At 41.0% G+C, this 19,088-nt stretch overlaps 1 protein-coding gene across 2 annotated transcripts; it reads left to right on the top strand.

Moving 5' to 3' along the window:
* Positions 1-401: 401 nt before the first annotated feature.
* hnrnpm (heterogeneous nuclear ribonucleoprotein M) lies at positions 402-18,681 on the top strand. Of its 2 annotated transcripts, XM_061976183.2 has the most exons (16): positions 402-613; positions 4,241-4,410; positions 5,797-5,849; positions 6,498-6,505; positions 8,058-8,151; positions 8,223-8,429; positions 8,504-8,657; positions 8,766-8,815; positions 9,315-9,372; positions 9,487-9,597; positions 10,430-10,477; positions 10,564-10,632; positions 10,709-10,804; positions 17,489-18,075; positions 18,160-18,211; positions 18,281-18,681. In XM_061976183.2, the coding sequence occupies exons 1-16, from the start codon at positions 531-533 to the stop codon at positions 18,442-18,444; spliced, it is 2,004 nt and encodes a 667-aa protein (XP_061832167.1). In that variant the 5' UTR covers positions 402-530; the 3' UTR covers positions 18,445-18,681. The 2 variants fall into 2 exon arrangements, with proteins under 2 accessions (XP_061832167.1, XP_061832166.1); XM_061976182.2 differs by lacking the exons at positions 402-613; positions 4,241-4,410; positions 5,797-5,849 and adding an exon at positions 10,143-10,196 and having other exon boundaries at positions 5,906-6,505.
* Positions 18,682-19,088: the final 407 nt, after the last annotated feature.

The raw sequence follows: 19,088 nt of genomic DNA, 5'->3' as shown, positions 1-19,088 counted from the left end.
GGGAGTCTCCCGGAAAATTCGGGAGTGTTGGCAAGTATGCACAGATAACCATGCATTTTTGCATTTTGGATGAACATTTTTTTCGATTTTTGTGTGTATCTGGAAAAATTAAAACGCACAAAATCCAATTTTATGGCAATATTTTAATGAAAATCAACCCTTTTTTGTTTGTTTTAAAATCTGCCATATATATTTTTTTTTTAAATCGAAAACGGCCCTAGTTTTGTTTTTTGATTTGCGTTTCAGAATTGGAAATAGAATGAACGTACACGGAGCAAATTCAAATAAATATTTTTTTCGGATTTCCATTCATGACAAGAAAATTAATTGACCAAGCAGCCACACTCTTATTGTTTTAAAGAACCGGAAGTAAACCCCATTCAAAAACCCTACTTCCGCCCTGTCTAGAAAGGAATTCCCCTCCGCCATTTTCAAGAGGTGGTGCGCACTCGTTATTAGCGTTTGGTCATTAGCTTACTTGAAGACACGTTAAACGCATTATCTTGTTATTAAAACACTTTGAACAGAAGATGTCCAACGACCAGAGCGAGCATGTCTCCGAGAAGGCATCGGAGGAGCAGCAGGCACCGGTTCAACAGCCGAAGCTGCAAGGGTGAAAGTCCATTCATTAACCTTCCTTTGTTAGCCTAGTTAGCAGCTAACAGCTAACGGCTAGGGCTTGTGACCATTTGGCGGCAGTTTTAAACATTATAAAAACGAATGTTACTCGTGTGCTTAGTGACATTTTGCAATAATTCTGCATTTGTAATGAACGTAATGTACATTCGTTCACTTTGTGTGTCGTCGTTTAACGTTAGAAAAGTCGCGCCGCCATTTTGGGGGCTACTTGGCCCTGCGTAAGTAATTATCGCCAAACCGATAAGTAATCCTCAATTAAGTGTACAATTCCATTAAGACACCGTCTATTACGTTCTTACACGACTTAAAGCTTCCTGGTGTTTTTCCTTAAACGCTCAGGCGGATACCAGGCCGCGTTTGGTTAAGGTCACGTGACGATTACGGTAATCGTGTGCAAAAGTAACCGACTTGAAAGAGGTTTGTGGTTAACGTTACGTAACGATTACGGTAATCGTGTGTAAAATAACTGACTTGAAAGAGGTTCGTGGTTAACGTTACGCAACGATTACAGTAATGGTGTGTAAAATATCTGACTTGATAGAGGTTTGTGGTTAATGTTATGTAGTGATTACGTAATCGTGTGTAAAATAACTGACTTGATAGAGGTTTGTGGTTAACGTTACGCAACGATTACGGTAATCGTGTGTAATATCTGACTTGAAAGAGATTTGTGGTTTACGTTACGATTACGGTAATCTTGTGTAAAATATCTGACTTGAAAGAGGTTTGTGGTTAACGTTACGTAACGATAACAGTAATCGTGTGTAAAATAACTGACTTAAAAGAGGTTTGTGGTTAACGTTACGTAACGATTATGGTAATCATGTGTAATATAACTGACTTGAAAGAGGTTTGTGGTTAAGGATACGTAACGATTACAGTAATCGTGTGTAAAATAACTGACTTGAAAGAGGTTTGTGGTTAACGTTACGTAACGATAACAGTAATCGTGTGTAAAATAACTGACTTGAAAGAGGTTTGTGGTTAACGTTACGTAACGATTATGGTAATCGTGTGTAAAATAACTGACTTGAAAGAGGTTTGTGGTTAACGTTACGTAACGATTATGGTAATCGTGTGTAAAATAACTGACTTGAAAGAGGTTTGTGGTTAACGTTATACGAAATGATTACAATAATCGTGTGTAAAATAACTGACTTGATAGAGGTTTGTGGTTAACGTTACGTAACGATTACGGTAATCGTGTGTAAAATATCTGACTTGAAAGAGGTTTGTGGTTAACGTTACGTAACGATTACAGTAATCGTGTGTAAAATAACTGACTTAAAAGAGGTTTGTGGTTAACGTTACGTAACTATTACGGTAATCGTGTGTAAAATAACTGACTTGATAGAGGTTTGTGGTTAACGTTACGCAACGATTATGGTAATCGTGTGTAAAAGTAACTGACTTGAAAGAGGTTTGTGGTTAACGTTATACGAAATGATTACAGTAATCGTGTGTAAAATAACTGACTTAAAAGAGGTTTGTGGTTAACGTTACGTAACGATTATGGTAATCATGTGTAATATAACTGACTTGAAAGAGGTTTGTGGTTAACGTTACGTAACGATTACAGTAATCGTGTGTAAAATAACTGACTTGATAGAGGTTTGCGGTTAACGTTACGTAACAATTATGGTAATCGGGTGTAAAATAACTGACTTGAAAGAGGTTTGTGGTTAACGTTATACGAAATGATTACAGTAATCGTGTGTAAAATAACTGACTTGAAAGAGGTTTGTGGTTAACGTTATACGAAATGATTACAGTAATCGTGTGTAAAATAACTGACTTGAAAGAGGTTTGTGGTTAACGTTACGTAACGATAACAGTAATCGTGTGTAAAATAACTGACTTGAAAGAGGTTTGTGGTTAACGTTACGCAACGATTATGGTAATCGTGTGTAAAAGTAACTGACTTGAAAGAGGTTTGTGGTTAACGTTACGTAACGATAACAGTAATCGTGTGTAAAATAACTGACTTGAAAGAGGTTTGTGGTTAACGTTACGTAACAATTACGGTAGTCGTGTGTAAAAAAGTAACCGACTTGAAAGAGGTTTGTGGTTAACGTTACGTAACGATTACAGTAATCGTGTGTAAAATAACTGACTTGAAAGAGGTTTGTGGTTAACCTTATACGAAATGATTACAATAATCGTGTGTAAAATAACTGACTTGAAAGAGGTTTGTGGTTAATGTTACGTAACGATTACAGTAATCGTGTGTAAAATAACTGACTTGAAAGAGGTTTGTGGTTAACATTACGTAACGATAACAGTAATCGTGTGTAAAATAATTGACTTGAAAGAGGTTTGTGGTTAACGTTATACGAAATGATTACAGTAATCGTGTGTAAAATAACTGACTTGAAAGAGGTTTGTGGTTAACGTTACGCAACGATTATGGTAATCGTGTGTAAAAGTAACTGACTTGAAAGAGGTTTGTGGTTAACGTTACGTAACGATAACAGTAATCATGTGTAAAATAACTGACTTGAAAGAGGTTTGTGGTTAACGTTACGTAACGATTACGGTAGTCGTGTGTAAAAAAGTAACCGACTTGAAAGAGGTTTGTGGTTAACGTTACGTAACGATTACAGTAATCGTGTGTAAAATAACTGACTTGATAGAGGTTTGTGGTTAACGTTACGCAACGATTATGGTAATCGTGTGTAAAAGTAACTGACTTGATAGAGGTTTGTGGTTAACGTTACGTAACGATTACGGTACTCGTGTGTAAAATAACTGACTTGAAAGAGGTTCGTGGTTAACGTTACGTAACGATAACAGCAATCGTGTGTAAAATAACTGACTTGAAAGAGGTTTGTGGTTAACGTTATACGAAATGATTACAGTAATCGTGTGTAAAATAACTGACTTGAAAGAGGTTTGTGGTTAACGTTATACGAAATGATTACAGTAATCGTGTGTAAAATAACTGACTTGAAAGAGGTTTGTGGTTAACGTTACGCAACGATTACGGTAATCTTGTGCAAAATAACTGACTTGGAAGAGGTATGTGTGTAGAATTTAAAAAATTAAATGATTTAATTGAAGCCACGATAATCAGACTGGTCGTGTAAAGACGATTCCAGCGATAAGTATATATTTTTTGTTATATTTAAGTTTAAAAAACACTTTACATTTAAAAAACACTAAGACCAATGTCTTGGACTGGCAAAGCAGACTATCGGTTATTGTCCACCATGTATGTCGTGGACTCAACGTCTAGGTCCAGACTATATAAAGTCACCAAAAAGGAATGGACAATGAAGGTGAAGGCAAAACAGTGAGGAGTGTCCTGACCAGATAGCTACATCTCTAGATTGATTGTTGTCAAGTGTTCTTTGTTACATTGTTTACTTTTATCATGTCCAATAAAGATTTGATTAATTTATGATGGCTCAGGTATGTGGGGTCTTAAACGACCATTGTGTGTGGACAAGGATATGGTTAGGTGGGTTTTACCCTGGATAACCTGTTTGAGGTCATCAGCGACCAGACCGGTAAGATGGACTGACCACTGCCGATATCCAGCTAGCGACCAATGTAGAATAGTGGATCTTGTGTTTTTAAAGTTGTGTTTTTTCCTACACAGAGAACTGAACGGCAAGGGCAACATCAGCCGTAAGGAGAGGCCCCAGAAGAGAGGCGGAGGCGGCCGCTTCGAGCCCTATGGAAACGTGAACAAGCGATACCGGGTTTTTGTCAGCAACATCCCTTACGATGTCAAATGGCAATCCCTTAAAGACCTGATGAAGGAGAAAGGTAAGGTTTCTAGATCGGCGGGCTCATTCACCCAGTCCACATTGTTGAAGCAGACAATGGTACCTCGGAGTCTTTTTATTGGATCGCTACAGCTTTTAAAAGAGCGATTGAGATGTATTTTTACATCGTTGGAGAGCTTGTGTGGTAGTGAAAGGAGGGTCCTCATACTTTTTTGGTCAGCCAAAGATTTGGAGGCTTGCACGCAGACTGTGGCCTTGGATGTCGGAGAGAAGAACGATCACGTTTTTTGCTTAAAGCGCCCATGGTGTTGAAGAAGTCAAAGTTTTTGACGAAGGAGTAAATACCCAGTGGTTTGTGTTAATGCGATGATTTCTACAGTTTTGTGACAGAATATCTGTCTTGCTCCCTCACACGTGCAATTTTTGCTCAACTTTTCATGAATTCATTTTAAAAACTTTTAGAAATATGAAGAAACTAAAGAAAGAGCCTGGGACTATGTTTAACGTCCCCTCTCAAATGTATCAATTGGATTGCAGGGTTCCCCAAATGTGGGTTTTTCCAAAATATGTATGTTTTTGTAATGATCAACTCCTGGAGCTCATACAAGCATGTTCTGAAGCAGTCATAGAGTACTACATTAGAGGGTCTGTCTGGTATTTGTTTGTGCTATCTGACTGTGGAGTTAAATGTTATTTTCTTCTTTTAGGTGTGCCCTTGACAAGCAAACTGTTTTTCTCAGCAGATCTCCATGTTGTGCCAAGCAAAGATGTGTGTTGGGGTTGTCTGGGGTACAGGTCTACAAAATGAAACTGCTTCTTACTACTCATTGTCCTTGTCTCTAGAGGTTTGGTCCATTTGCTGAACAGGAGTGAGATGTGGTTTTTATCTAAATTCCTTCCTATTATTGTGTACTTTAAACAGTTCAAAGACAACACGTTTGGAAAAGACTAATTTGCTCTTCCCCACAACATTATTTACGCTGTGGTCCGTGTAGTCATCGTGTTCACGACGACTCGGCAGTTGGACAAAGGGATTGCGGCGTTGGTGTCAAAGTGCACACAGGTTTGCACTGAAGTGAGCAATGGGGTTTTTTAAAGGTTTGCAAACTTAAAATCAATTTTGTCAATTAGCAAGTGGAAGGTGTTTTTTCCAAATGGGAAGGCCTATGGAAAAGGTGTATGGCCTTAGTCCATTGCTTTTGGTGTTTTTGAGGGAATCCTAAAAAAGGACTTAGTAAGAAGTACATTTTGTTTGCTTTTTGTAGACCTGTACCGTATTGTGATGCGACAGAGGTGCTGGAGGGAAGCTCAGGACTGCTCGTCCGAGCTCACTGTCACCGGCCACCTTTCTTGTTCCCACTCTAAACCCCAATTGTTCTCTCGGCTTCTCTCCCTTGGTGTGTGTCGTCTGGGATCTGATTTGTAGTGGGTGATGTAACGTACGTGGAACACTTAATGGACGCAGAAGGCAAATCAAGGGTAAGTGCAAAAACATATATAAACACAACCTTTTGAAATATCCTTGGCAAACCTGTGTTTGTCAGCTTTGGTTTTCCCTCTTCATTGCTGGGCATTTGTTCAGATTGCGCAACCTGACTAGAGCGGGTGAGATGTGGACATGTCGGAGGCATGTTCTTTGCGGTGTCGCCTGCGGTCATTTTAGGATTGATGCTCTTTAAGGACTTCAGCTTTTCTTCGTAGCCAATCTTGAGATAGCAGTAGCATACAAATGTACCTTTTGGTTGCTGGAGTCTTCTTCTAAAGACCTAAAGAAGGTGTAGTGTGCAAGTGGCGGTCGCAGGACTTAACAATATATTGTTTTTTGAACAAAGGTTTTCCCTGAAATAGTAACTTCCAATATTTCATTGTTGGGGAATCCAATTTCACTGTGGATTTCCTCTCTTGGATGTTGGAAATACATAACTTCTGTAAACATTACCACTCTGTTTTGTTATTGTTGAGTTGTGGCCAAGGTTGTATGCTTGTTGTAGTCGTTTAAAGTTGATGTGCATGAATTTCACTTTCAATCAATATTTTTGTAAAATCTTTGCAAATATGAATATTCTAATTTGAATGTATTTACTTTTTTAATATTCCGGGTTGTGGTGTGTTCTTCAATCAACCAAGGGCTGTGCGTAAGTAACTTCATTTCTTATACGACAGGGGTGTCCAAAGCAGCTCGTGCTTTTATTGTCCCGCAATACCTTCTGCAGACCAAAAAAACACATTCATGATGAGAAAAGCAAAAATTTAACCAGCCCAATATCCTTACCTGAGCGTCTTTTTACATTGTGTTTGATAAAGATATGCACAGATTTAATGCAATATATGTTAAGATTTTTGAGTGTGCTGAAGCTTATATGTAATAACGACGCCAATATTAAAGCTGTGGAACCCAAGTTATATTGTTTAACAAAAAAATCACATTAACATCATACAGTTTATTGTAATAGTAATAATTTCAGAAAAAATGATACATCTGCGTGCTGTCTGTGTCTTATAATTAAGTATTTTAGTAAATAAAACCCCAAAAGACAAAATCATTTGTCTTTGGCAGTCATTCCCTCCAGATCCAATCGCAGGATTTAGATAGAAGGGTGAGCAGAGCCCACAAAAGAGACTTCTCATTGGCTGACGCGATACATAGTGAAAACCCTAAAAAGAGGAAATCATAGGAAGAAAAGACGCCGTATGCTTAAAAAAACAAAGAGCAGCCGAAGCTCAAAGTCTGGCTGTTTTCCTTCTAGACGGGTTATTTAATGTTCCATTTCCCTATATTTGGTGTGTATCTTTTTGCGTGGCGACCTGTGTTACCGATAGTCACTTATTTTCTGCAACAAAATATGAACTAGGGATCCTTCGATGCAACTTCAGACTGTCAACAACTTATGTGTGATTCCGTGCACTGGGAGGGACTATCAGCGAGGTGCACAGAGTGGGCAGCAGGATTTACAGTTTGAATTGTGCCCAGTGACACGAGATTCAAGTACCCCAACTTTAATTTAAAAAAAAAAAGAATTGATTAAACTATATTATATTGGTTTCTGTTACGTTTCGATGTATGTACAGCGTGCAGAGATGTAGGCAAGTGCAAAAGAAAAAGCCCTCTTTTTAAGGAATTGCAAGTAACACAAAACCAAAGATGGGACGTGCACAAATGGAACACATGCGTTTGAAGCGCAAAGGTACAACGTTGAGGTACAAAGCAAAAATAATCCAGTCCCGAAAAGCATCCTGGCAGGTGACAGAGCCAGCACTCAAACCTACCATGAATTGATTAACGTGGACTCCGTTAAACAAGTTGAAAAACTTATTCGGGTGTTACCATTTAGTGGTCAATTGTACGAAATATGTACTGTACTGTACTGTGCAATCTACTAATAAAAGTCTCAATAAATCAATCAAAAGGGGTAAGGGCAAATGGAGGTAAGCAGGATGTCGAACGAAGAATGAGATTACTGGACAGAAAATGATACAAATACGATAAATCAATAACTTGTCACATGGGATCATGACAGGTTTTAGGATCTTTAATGTACAGAAAAGTACAAAGTGGCCCCTACAGCCTTCAACTTTTTCTGTTTGCGGCCCTCCTCAGAAAAGTTTGGACACCCCTGTTAGGATATTTCATAGCATGACATTGCTATCAATCAAGAGTAGACTCATTGATTGTACTTGCTCTGCCAGTGTGGTTGAGTTTAGGACCGAGGAACTGATGAGGAAAGCTGTGGAGAAGGTCAACAAGCACAACCTCAATGGGCGTCCCCTGAAAGTGAAGGAGGTAGGCCACAGGAACCTGGATAACTTTTTGTGTTGTCGTCCACAATGACCGTTGTCCTTGTCTTCTTTTAGGACCCCGATGGTATGATCGCTCAGAGAGAAACCAGCAAGAGCGGAGGCCCCCAAGGTGGCATGGGAGGAATGGATAGAATGGGCCCTGCACCAAATGGCCCCATGGTGAATATCCCTCCCAGCCTGATGAACAACCCCAGCATTCCCATGGAGGTTATCAATGGCCTGCAAGCGGGACGGATCGGCAACACAGTGTTTGTTGCAAATGTAAATTGACCAAAAGTAGACCTGACTCGTCTTGTGTGTGTGCAAGTCTGAGCACTGCGCTTGTCTGCCGGCAGCTTGACTACAAGGTGGGCTGGAAGAAGCTGAAGGAGGTGTTCGGCATGGCCGGCATGGTGATGAGGGCGGACATTCTCGAGGACAAGGAGGGCAAGAGCAGAGGCATGGGCACAGTAACGTTTGACCTGCCCATTGAAGCCGTCCAAGCTGTGTGTATCCTTGCAAAACGCTCACTCGTCGATTAGTTCAGAACACTCATTTAATGTACATGTTCACTGAGTCCACATATCTCCAGTCTGTTTTCCCTAACGATTTGCACAGCCATGTTGAATGGACAACTGTTGTTCAACCGGGTCATGCATGTAAAACTGGTAGGTTAACTAACCATATTGTATACACATTCTTCACAATTGGATTATGTCTATGGATGTTGTCATGCATCCAAGTCATTGTAATCTCAGGGCATTCAATCGATTGCAACTGGACTGCTTGTTTTGTCTTAGAAGTCGTTTCGCCTCTCATCCGAGTAGGCTTCATCAGATCATGCTCGTAGACTTAGATTGGTCAGATCTAGTTTTAGTCTTAGGTGAGTCAGATCTAGTCTAGCGGCTGGTGCCAATACCTCAGTAGCGAACCATCCTTGCCCAGACACACCCTCCTGGTTTTTGAAGTATAAATATTTGGGGTTTTGGCACCAGCTGCTGGTCTAGATCTGAACAATCTCAGTCTATGAGCATGAACTGATGAAGCCTACTCTAATGAGAGGCGAAACATCTTCAAAGACAAAACTAACAGTCCAGTTACGATCAATTGAACGGCCCGAGAATTGAATTACGTTTCAAATACGTTTTTGTGTCTTCATTTTGCCAGGACGAAAAGTCAATGCCCAAAGATTTTGGACCACCTGACAGAGGTTCTTCTCTTCCTCGTAAGTATATGATTTTTTTTTTTTTAATTTTAAAGCAAGTGTTAAACTAGCTCTTGCGTTCTGGTGTCAAGTGTAGTTGAATGACCATGTGTAAACAATGCCATTTTTACCCAGGTGGCCTGAGTGGTATCGGATTGGGTTTGGGGCCTGGAGGCCAGCCCATTGATGCTAACCAACTCAACAGAGGAGGTGGCGGCGGTGCAATGGGTAACATGGGTGCTGGAGGTAATTAAATGTAATTTATTTACCATATATTCCAGACTATAGCGCGTACTGGTAAAAAAGCCGCATACACTGAATTTTTATAATGAAAAACTTTTTTTAAATAAATTAGCCGGAATATAAGCCACCTACATTTACGTTGTGAAATAAGTGAGTTATTCAGAAATATTTTGTAAATGTTTGTACCTTAATTGTTTCCAAATGGTGTCTGTAAAACGGCTGATCAAACAAAACAGAATTCATGGTCATGGGCCCACTAGCTGCGGAAGCTAGCTCTCCAATCAGCAAACAGACTCAATAACGCCACGGTGACGTTTTTCCTGAATTCACTGAGGAATTTGTGAAACTGGAACAATACAAAAAGAATGCCATTGTAGGTTAATAATACAGACACAAACACTTGTAAACGTGCTAACGACATTAGCATCATTACATTACGAAAGCATGTACAAATATGCATGGAACCACTCCTACACACGGGACAGTTTAGTAAGTAAGAATTGTTTTAGTTATATTGTAAAACTTACAAACAGCACTTGTACTTCCAGTTCAAAGCTTTGAACAGCAGGAAACACGTGCAGATTCACCAAGCATCACCTACGGTGAGCAAACTCAATCATAATGGCGTCATCGCACAAACACACCATTTCAGGGTCTTTGCATGTGTTTAATGAAAATGGTTTACTTTATAGCTGTCAGCTAAGAAAAATCCATAAATTAGGCGCATTATTTTATTAGCCGCAGGGTTCAAAATGTAGGGGGAAAAGTAGGAATGTACGGTAAAAAGAATTAGGAGTCAAGTCCGTTGCTCACAAATTTGCCTTTGTACTTCCAGGAGTGGATGGAATGGGCTATGGCAGCATGGGAAATCGAATGAGCGGAGGTATGTTCTATGTTCTGCTCGACTTTTATTCCTCTAATATTTAATCATTCCAAGGTTGTCTGACCTTTTTTTTTCCATCTTTTAAGGAATTGACAACTTTGGCGGAATGCACAACATGGACCGTTTCGGCTCTTCCGGGATGTCCAGAATAAATGGTATGGACAAGTTAACCGTTTCAAAAGCAGAGCGGAATGAATTCATGACTAATGCTTTCCTATCTTACGTTGTCAGATATGGACCGAGGGATCGGTGGCGGTTTCGACCGGGAGTTTGGTCGAAATGAGATGGGCATGTCTCGCAGCAGTTTTGGAGATTCCTTTGATCGAGGTATACTTTTGATTTCAACCAGTGCCTGGGCTGTAATTTAGCCCGACAATATATTGACCTACAAATTGCAGACAAGTGACCAAATTACCCACTAATAAAATAATACATAATAATAATGCAAGTACCGTATTTTTCGGACTATAAGTCGCAGTTTTTTTCATAGTTTGGCCAGGGGTGCGACTTATACGCAGGAGCGACTTTTGTGTGAAATTATTAACAGATTACCGTAAAATATCAAATAATATTATTTAGCTCATTCACGTAAGAGACTAGACATATAAGATTTCATGGGATTTAGCGATTAGGAGTGACAGATTGTTTGATAAACGTGTATAGCATGTTCTATATGTTATAGTTATTTGAATGACTCTTACCATAATATGTTACGTTAACATACAAGGCACCCTCTCAGTTGGTTATTTATGCCTCATATAACGTACACTTATTCAGCCTGTTCACTATTCTTTATTTATTTTAAATTGCCTTTCAAATGTCTATTCTTGGTGTTGGCTTTTATCAAATAAATTTCCCCCAAAAATACGACTTATACTCCAGTGCGACTTATACATGTTTTTTCCCTTTATTATGCATTTTCGGCCTGTGCGACTAATACTCCGGAGCGACTAATACTCCGGAGCGACTTATACTCCGGAGCGACTTATACTCCGAAAAATACGGTATGCACTTTTAAATGCGATAAACTTGCATTTCTCGTAATTAGAATGTGCGCTTCTAAATATTCAAATTAAGTAACAAAATTAAAATATGCTCTGTTAGCATAATTTTATACTTCATTAAAAATCACAACCAAAAGCAATACAAGAGGTTCTGTCCCAGTTACGCAGGGGTGGGGCACCCTCAAATATACACGACCAAAAGTTGTTGTGACTAAAATGATTGCGGTTACTATAATGCGGTATTGTTGAATTTGCTCCATGTTTTTTTAATTAAACAAAATACATAGACACATTATACTTTTTTGGTAGAGGAAATATTAAATACCGTATTTTCCGCACCATAAGGCGCCCTGGGTTAAAAGCCGCGCCTTCAATGAACGGCATATTTCAAAACTTTGTCCACCTATAAGCCGCCCCGTGTTGTAAGCCGCATCTAACTGCGCTAAAGGAATGTAAAAAAAAACAGTCAGATAGGTCAGTCAAACTTTAATACCGTATTTTCCGCACTATAAGGCGCACCTAAAAACCACAATTTTTCTCAAAAGCTGACAGTGCGCCTAATAACCCGGTGCGCTTTATTACGATTCATTTTCATAAAGTTTCGGTCTCGCAACTTCGGTAAACAGCCGCCATCTTTTTTCCCGGTAGAACAGGAAGCGCTTCTTCTTCTACGCAAGCAACCGCCAAGGAAAGCACTCGCCCCCATAGAACAGGAAGCGCTTCACCCGCCCCCATAGAACAGGAAGCGCTTCACCCGCCCCCGGAAGAAGAAGAAAAAACGCGCGGATATCACCGTACGTTTCATTTCCTGTTTACATCTGTAAAGACCACAAAATGGCTCCTACAAAACGATCCGGTTCATAAAAAGACGCAATCTCTCCATCCGCACACGGATTACTACCGTATTTCACAGCAACTGAACCGCACTGTGGAACGGGAGCACGTACGGTGAATATTCGCTCCACAGGGAATGAGAAGTCATCCTTCACTGTGGTTCTAGCTTGCCATGCTAACTTCCACCCATCCAAAAGAGACCTTTCCAGCCGGCGTCATCATAAAAGCTAACTCGAAGGGATGGATGGATGAAGAAAAGATGAGCGAGTGGTTAAGGGAAGTTTACGCGAAGAGGCCGGGTGGCTTTTTTCACACAGCTCCGAAGGCGAACACACCTTCACTAAGACGGGCAGATAGCGCCGGTCGACATACGCCAACATCTGCCAGTGGATCGTAAATGCCTGGGCAGATAGTTTCGGTCACAACTGTGGTCCGACCTTTCCGGAAGGCAGGATTCACAGAACTGCTGGACAACAGTGACACTGACTCCGGTGACTTCGACGAGACGGAACCGGCCATTTTGGATCCCGTATTCGCCCAACTTTTCAATTCGGACACCGAAGACGAAGAATTCGAAGGATTTACGAATGAAGAATAACTTCAGAAGGTGAGCGCTATGTTTATTTTGTGTGTTGTGACATTAACGTTCGAGCAACATTATGTTGCTATTGTTCTACACCATTTTGAATTTTACTATGTTTGTGATTGCACATTTGCGTACATTTTGGGACAGAGTTGTTAGAACGCTGGTTTTCAATATATTATTAAAGTTTGACTGAACTATCTGACTGTTTTTTTGACATTCACTTTAGCGCAGCGTTTTTTTGACATTCACTTTAGCGCAGCGTAGGCGCGGCTTTTAGTCCGGGGCGGCTTATTGGTGGACAAAATTATGAAATATGTAATTCATAGAAGGTGCGGCTAATAATCCGGTGCGCCTTATAGTGCGGAAAATACGGTAATATATTAAAAACCAGCGTTCTAACAACTCTGTTCACTCCCAAAATGTACGCAAATGTGCAATCACAAACATAGTAAAATTCAAAATAGTGCAGAGCAATAGCAACATAATGTTGCTCGAACGTTAATGTCACAACACACAAAATAAACATAACGCTCACTTTCTGAAGTTATTCTTCATTCATAAATCCCTCGAATTATTCTCCTTCGTTGTCCGAATTGAAAAGTTGGGCAAATGTGGGATCCAAAATGGCCGGTTCCGTCTCGTCGAAGTCATCGGAGTCAGTGTCACTGTTGTCCAGCAGTTCTGTGAATCCTGCCTTCCGGAAAGCTCGGACCACAGTTGTGACCGAAATATCTGCCCAGGCATTTACGATCCACTGGCAGATGTTGGCGTATGTCGTGCGCTGTTTCCCTGTCTTAGTGAAGGTGATGTTGGCGTCGTCTGGCGCTGTCTCCCTGTCTTAGTGAAGGTGTGTTCGCCTTCTGTCATCCACTGTTCCCACGCAGTTAGCAGTCTAGCTTCGAATGCCCTGTTGACACCAATATCTAGCGGCTGGAGGTCTTTTGTCAATCCACCCGGAATGACGGCGAGTATTGAATTAAGCGCGTAAGCGTGTCTCTTAATGTGATGTTATGAGCTAGCAAATATAACAACTACACTACCCAGCATGCAACGATAGTGACGAGCATGCGCGGTAGCCCTGAGAAGCGTTGTTGTATGCTGGGAGTTAGAATGTGGTTATGAGCACGCTGTGAGTAAACGTTGAGAACTCAGTTAACACGCCTCGTCTGCATTATTTATAATTAGACAGACAACACACTTAATAGGAGCCATTTTGGGGTCTTTACATAAACACACAAATGGAAATTAAACGTCACATATCCCAGCATGCACCGCGCGCTTCTTCGTCATCCACTGTTCCCACGCAGTTAGCAGTCTAGCTTCGAATGCCCTGTTGACACCAATATGTAGCGGCTGGAGGTCTTTTGTCAATCCACCCGGAATGACGGCGAGTATTGAATTAAGCGCGTAAGCGTGTCTCTTAATGTGATGTTATGAGCTAGCAAATATAACAACTACACTACCCAGCATGCAACGATAGTGACGAGCATGCGCGGTAGCCCTGAGAAGCGTTGTTGTATGCTGGGAGTTAGAATGTGGTTATGAGCACGCTGTGAGTAAACGTTGAGAACTCAGTTAACACGCCTCGTCTGCATTATTTATAATTAGACAGACAACACACTTAATAGGAGCCATTTTGGGGTCTTTACATAAACACACAAATGGAAATGAAACGTCACATATCCCAGCATGCACCGCGCGCTTCTTCTACGGGGAAAAAAGATGGCGGCTGTTTACCGAAGTTGCGAGACCGAAACTTTATGAAAATGAATCTTAATATTTATCCATATATAAAGCGCACCGGGTTATAAGGCGCACTGTCAGCTTTTGAGAAAATTTGTGGTTTTTAGGTGCGCCTTATAGTGCGGAAAATACGGCAAGTTTTATTTACGAAATCGCGTAACAACAATGACAATCGACACTGCTTCCCGTAACTTCCTATCGAGCCATTCCGAATGCCATGCGCGAGGCTATTTATAGCACCGCTGCCAAGCAGTTGCCATTGTTTCCAAACGAGCAAACGATCATGGAATCAGCCGGAGAAAAATCGCAAACGAGTCTTAAACCGAAAAGAAAACTGCAGTCATTCCGTGAAGAATATTCAAAAGCCTATCCGGGGATAATTATCCGTTCCAAAAAGGGTGAAAACTACGCGAATTGCACCTTGTGCAGACAAGATTTTTCGATCGTACACGGAGGAATTAGCGATGTAAAAGACCACGTTGGGACAAAAAAACACAAGTCTAATGCCGTTGCTAGCGATACAAGTGGAAAACTTTCAACGTTTTTCGTCGCCCAAACAGATTCTTTGGATGTGATAAATGCCGAAGTTTTATTTACGGAGGCAATAATTGAGCATGGACTTCCAATCGCACTAGCATGATCACATCAATCTGATAGAATAAATTTGGATTTTAGCCACAAAAAGGTAATGACACCAATGTTATCTATTGGAATTGTTTAGTACTGTTATACTGTTAAAAGTGTTTGTACTATTTATGCTTTCAAGTCCAAGTCGAAGAAATCTTGTTAAATGTTGACAGCATAACTACCAAAATACAGAAGTATGTCCTTAATATTTTTGCAGTGCTATTTCTGTTGAAAAGTTAAAATGATTACATTAGAGATGTGATGTGCCACTTTTCAAGTGTCTGATGGCTTAAATTAATTTTCATTAATTTTTCATATTTTGAAAGGCTTACAAAAAAACTACCGTATTTTCCGCACCATAAGGCGCCCTGGGTTAAAAGCCGCGCCTTCAATGAACTGCATATTTCAAAACTTTGTCCACCTATAAGCCGCCCGGTGTTGTAAGCCGCATCTAACTGCGCTAAAGGAATGTCAAAAAAACAGTCAGATAGGTCAGTCAAACTTTAATAATATATTAAAAACCAGCGTTCTAACAACTCAGTTCACTCCCAAAATGTACGCAAATGTGCAATCACAAACATGCGTATATCAACATGGACAGAGCTGCGTGAAAAAAGCCACCCGGCCTCTTCGCGTAAACTTAAACTTACCTTAACCACTCGCTCATCTTTTCTTCATCCATCCCTTCGAGTTAGCTTTTATGATGACGCCGGCTGGAAAGGTCTCTTTTGGCAAGGTCTTCCTTTTGAATATCACCATGGGTGGAAGTTTCTGGCCATTAGCATGGCAAGCTAGAACCACAGTGAAGGATGACTTCTCATTCCCTGTGGTGCGAATATTCACCGTACGTGCTCCCGTTGTATCCACAGTGCGGTTCACAGGAATATCAGTTGCTGTGAAATAGTAATCCGTGTGCGGATGGAGAGATTGCGTCTTTTCATGAACCGGATCCCGGTCGCTTAGTAGGAGCCATTTTGTGGTCTTTACAGATGTAAACACACAAAGGAAATGAAACGTACGGTGATATCCGCGCGCTTTTTCTTCTTCTACGCGGGCGGGTGGTTGCTTACAGTAGAAGAAGAAGCGCTTCCTGTTCTATGGGGGCGGGTGCTTACCTTGGCGGTTGCTTGCGTAGAAGAAGAAGCGCTTCCTGTTCTACCGGGAAAAAAGATGGCGGCTGTTTACCGAGGTTGCGAGACCGAAACTTTATGAAAATGAATCTTAATATTTATCCATATATAAAGCGCACCGGGTTAAAAGCCGCACTGTCAGCTTTTGAGTAAATTTGTGGTTTTTAGGTGTGCCTTATAGTGCGGAAAATACGGTATATCCCATATATCGCCCAGCCCTAATATATGTATGTATGTATATATAATAGGGCTGCGAATCTTTGGGTGTCCCACGATTCGATTCAAAATCGATTTTTGTCGATTCAAAAACGATATTTTCCCGATTCAAAAGGATTCTCTATTCATTCAATACATAGGATTTCAGCAGGATCTACCCCAGTCTGCTGACATGCAAGCAGAGTAGTAGATTTTTGTAAAAAGCTTTTATAATTGTAAAAGACAATGTATTATCAACTGATTGTAATAATGTAAATTTGTTTTAACTATTAAATGAACCAAAAGTATGACTTATTTTACCTTTGTGAAAATATTGGACACAGTGTGTTGTCAAGCTTATGAGATGCAATGCAAGTGTAAGCCACTGTCACACTATTGTTCACTTTTATTTTTTCTATAAATGTCTAATGATAATGTCAGTGAGGGATTTTTAATGACTGCTATGTTGAAATTGTAACTAATATTGATACTGTTGTTGATAATATTCATTTTTGTTTCACTACTTTTGGATTGTTCTGTGTCGTGTTTGTGTCTCCTCTCAATTGCTCTGTTGCAGTTCCGTGAGAATCGCGATTCGAATTCAAATTGATTTTTTCCCACACCCCTAATATATAATATGTATATATGAGGTAAATCACCTCGACTTGGTCATTAAAAAGGTAGCTTGCCTGCTAGAAAAGTGTGGTCACCCCTGATGTCGTATAAACACTGCTGCAGAGATCTCTGCCTCCTGTAGCCTGCAACAACACATGCTGGCTAGCAAACTTAATCGAGTTTGTTTTCATTTATTGTTCTGTTGATTGACTTGTCGACTATTGGCCCAGGTTTACCACCTGTAACACTTTCTCATGACCTTTCCACCGCTGCGCAGGAAATTCCATGGGTATGGACCGCATGAACGTTGCAATGGACCGTCTGGGATCAACCATGGATCGCATAGGAAGCCTGGATAGGATGGGCCTGGACAGAATTGACCGCCCGTCCGACTTGGACCGGATGGGCTCTGGCTTTGACCGGATGGGCTCTGGCATGGACCGGCTCGGGCCAAGTCTGGACAGACTGGGCACAGGTGTCGACCGCATGAGCTCCAGCATGGATCGCCTCGGCCCAACCGGGTTCGACCGCTTGGGCCCTTCTAGTTTGGATCGCATGGGTGCAGGTCTGGACTATGGCGCCCCGATGGGCATGGATCGCATGGGCAGCGCCGGGCTTGACAGAATGTCCAGCAACTTTGACCGCATGGGCTCCGCTGGCGGTCTTGACCGCTTCCCGTCCAGCGGCCTGGATCGTATGAGCTCCGGAATGGACCGGATGGGATCCGGTGGTGTCGGTCAGTTCGATCGTTCCGCCGACTTGGATCGTGGATTTGGAGGCAATTCCTTTGGAAATGCTGGAGCTGGAGGCCCTGGTGCAGGAGCAGGAAATCTCAGAAAGGGATGCCAGATCTTTGTTCGAAACGTGCGTTTCTCAGGCCTTGCGTCTTACATCCCAGCTTTTCTGACTCGGTACATAGCTAACATTTTGTCTTTTTTTGTCTTTTAGCTGCCGTTTGACTTCACCTGGAAGATGCTGAAGGATGCATTCAATACGTGTGGTAAGACAGAATTGTCCATCGTGTGCCATTTATTCAGCGTTGACATTCCCGTGCATGGTTTCTTTACAGGTATGGTGCAGTATGCCGATATCAAGATGGAGAATGGCAAGTCCAAGGGCTGCGGCGTCGTCCGCTTCGACAACCCGGAGACCGCCGACCGCGCCTGCCGCACCATGAATGGCTACCGCCTGAACGGAAGAGAAATCGACGTCAGGATTGATAGGAATGCATAAGTTTCTGCAGGTGACCTGTCGTCTAGTCACTGACGCCCATTACATTATGACCGGAAGTTTCTTGCCAGCCTGTCCACTCGGTTCTTTGTGACAGTGAAATTGTTTTAGTTAGTGTAGCGGATTTTAGTTTGTACATTTGACTTTTTTTAGAGACCAAATTTCTCCTCCGACATCCTTCACCTGTCTGCTTTGTCTTCAAAGTGTTTTGATAATAAACCAATGATTGTCTTGGCCTTCCATTGCTCACATGTCATATTTACAGTTTGATGAAATAAGATGAATGTTCCACCTGTGGTTGTACTATGCAGGCCCGGCCCTAACCCATCTGGCGCCCTAGGCAAGATTTTAGGTGGCGCCCCCCCACATCGGCAGTGAAGTGTATATACTCACAAGAAACCGAATAGCTTTGTCTTTGACCTTTTTTTTTTTACTTAAAGAAAGCAAATTAACAATCAGAATAGTTAACAAGATAAAAAAAATATGAATAAATAAATGAATGCAAAAAATAAATGAATATATGAAATACAATATTTTTTACATACATATTGCTTAATTAATATTAATGATGTGCACTTTAACAACTAGGCTTACAACTATACCTAATATATAAAGGGGTGGAAAAGTGACTATTACCTGCAGGGCAA

This window comes from Nerophis lumbriciformis, linkage group LG14 (genome assembly GCF_033978685.3).
Source record: "Nerophis lumbriciformis linkage group LG14, RoL_Nlum_v2.1, whole genome shotgun sequence".
NCBI classification, from domain to species: Eukaryota; Metazoa; Chordata; class Actinopteri; order Syngnathiformes; family Syngnathidae; genus Nerophis; species Nerophis lumbriciformis.
The sequence above is the reverse complement of the archived record's forward strand: the minus strand, read 5'-3'. Positions and strand labels throughout refer to the sequence as shown.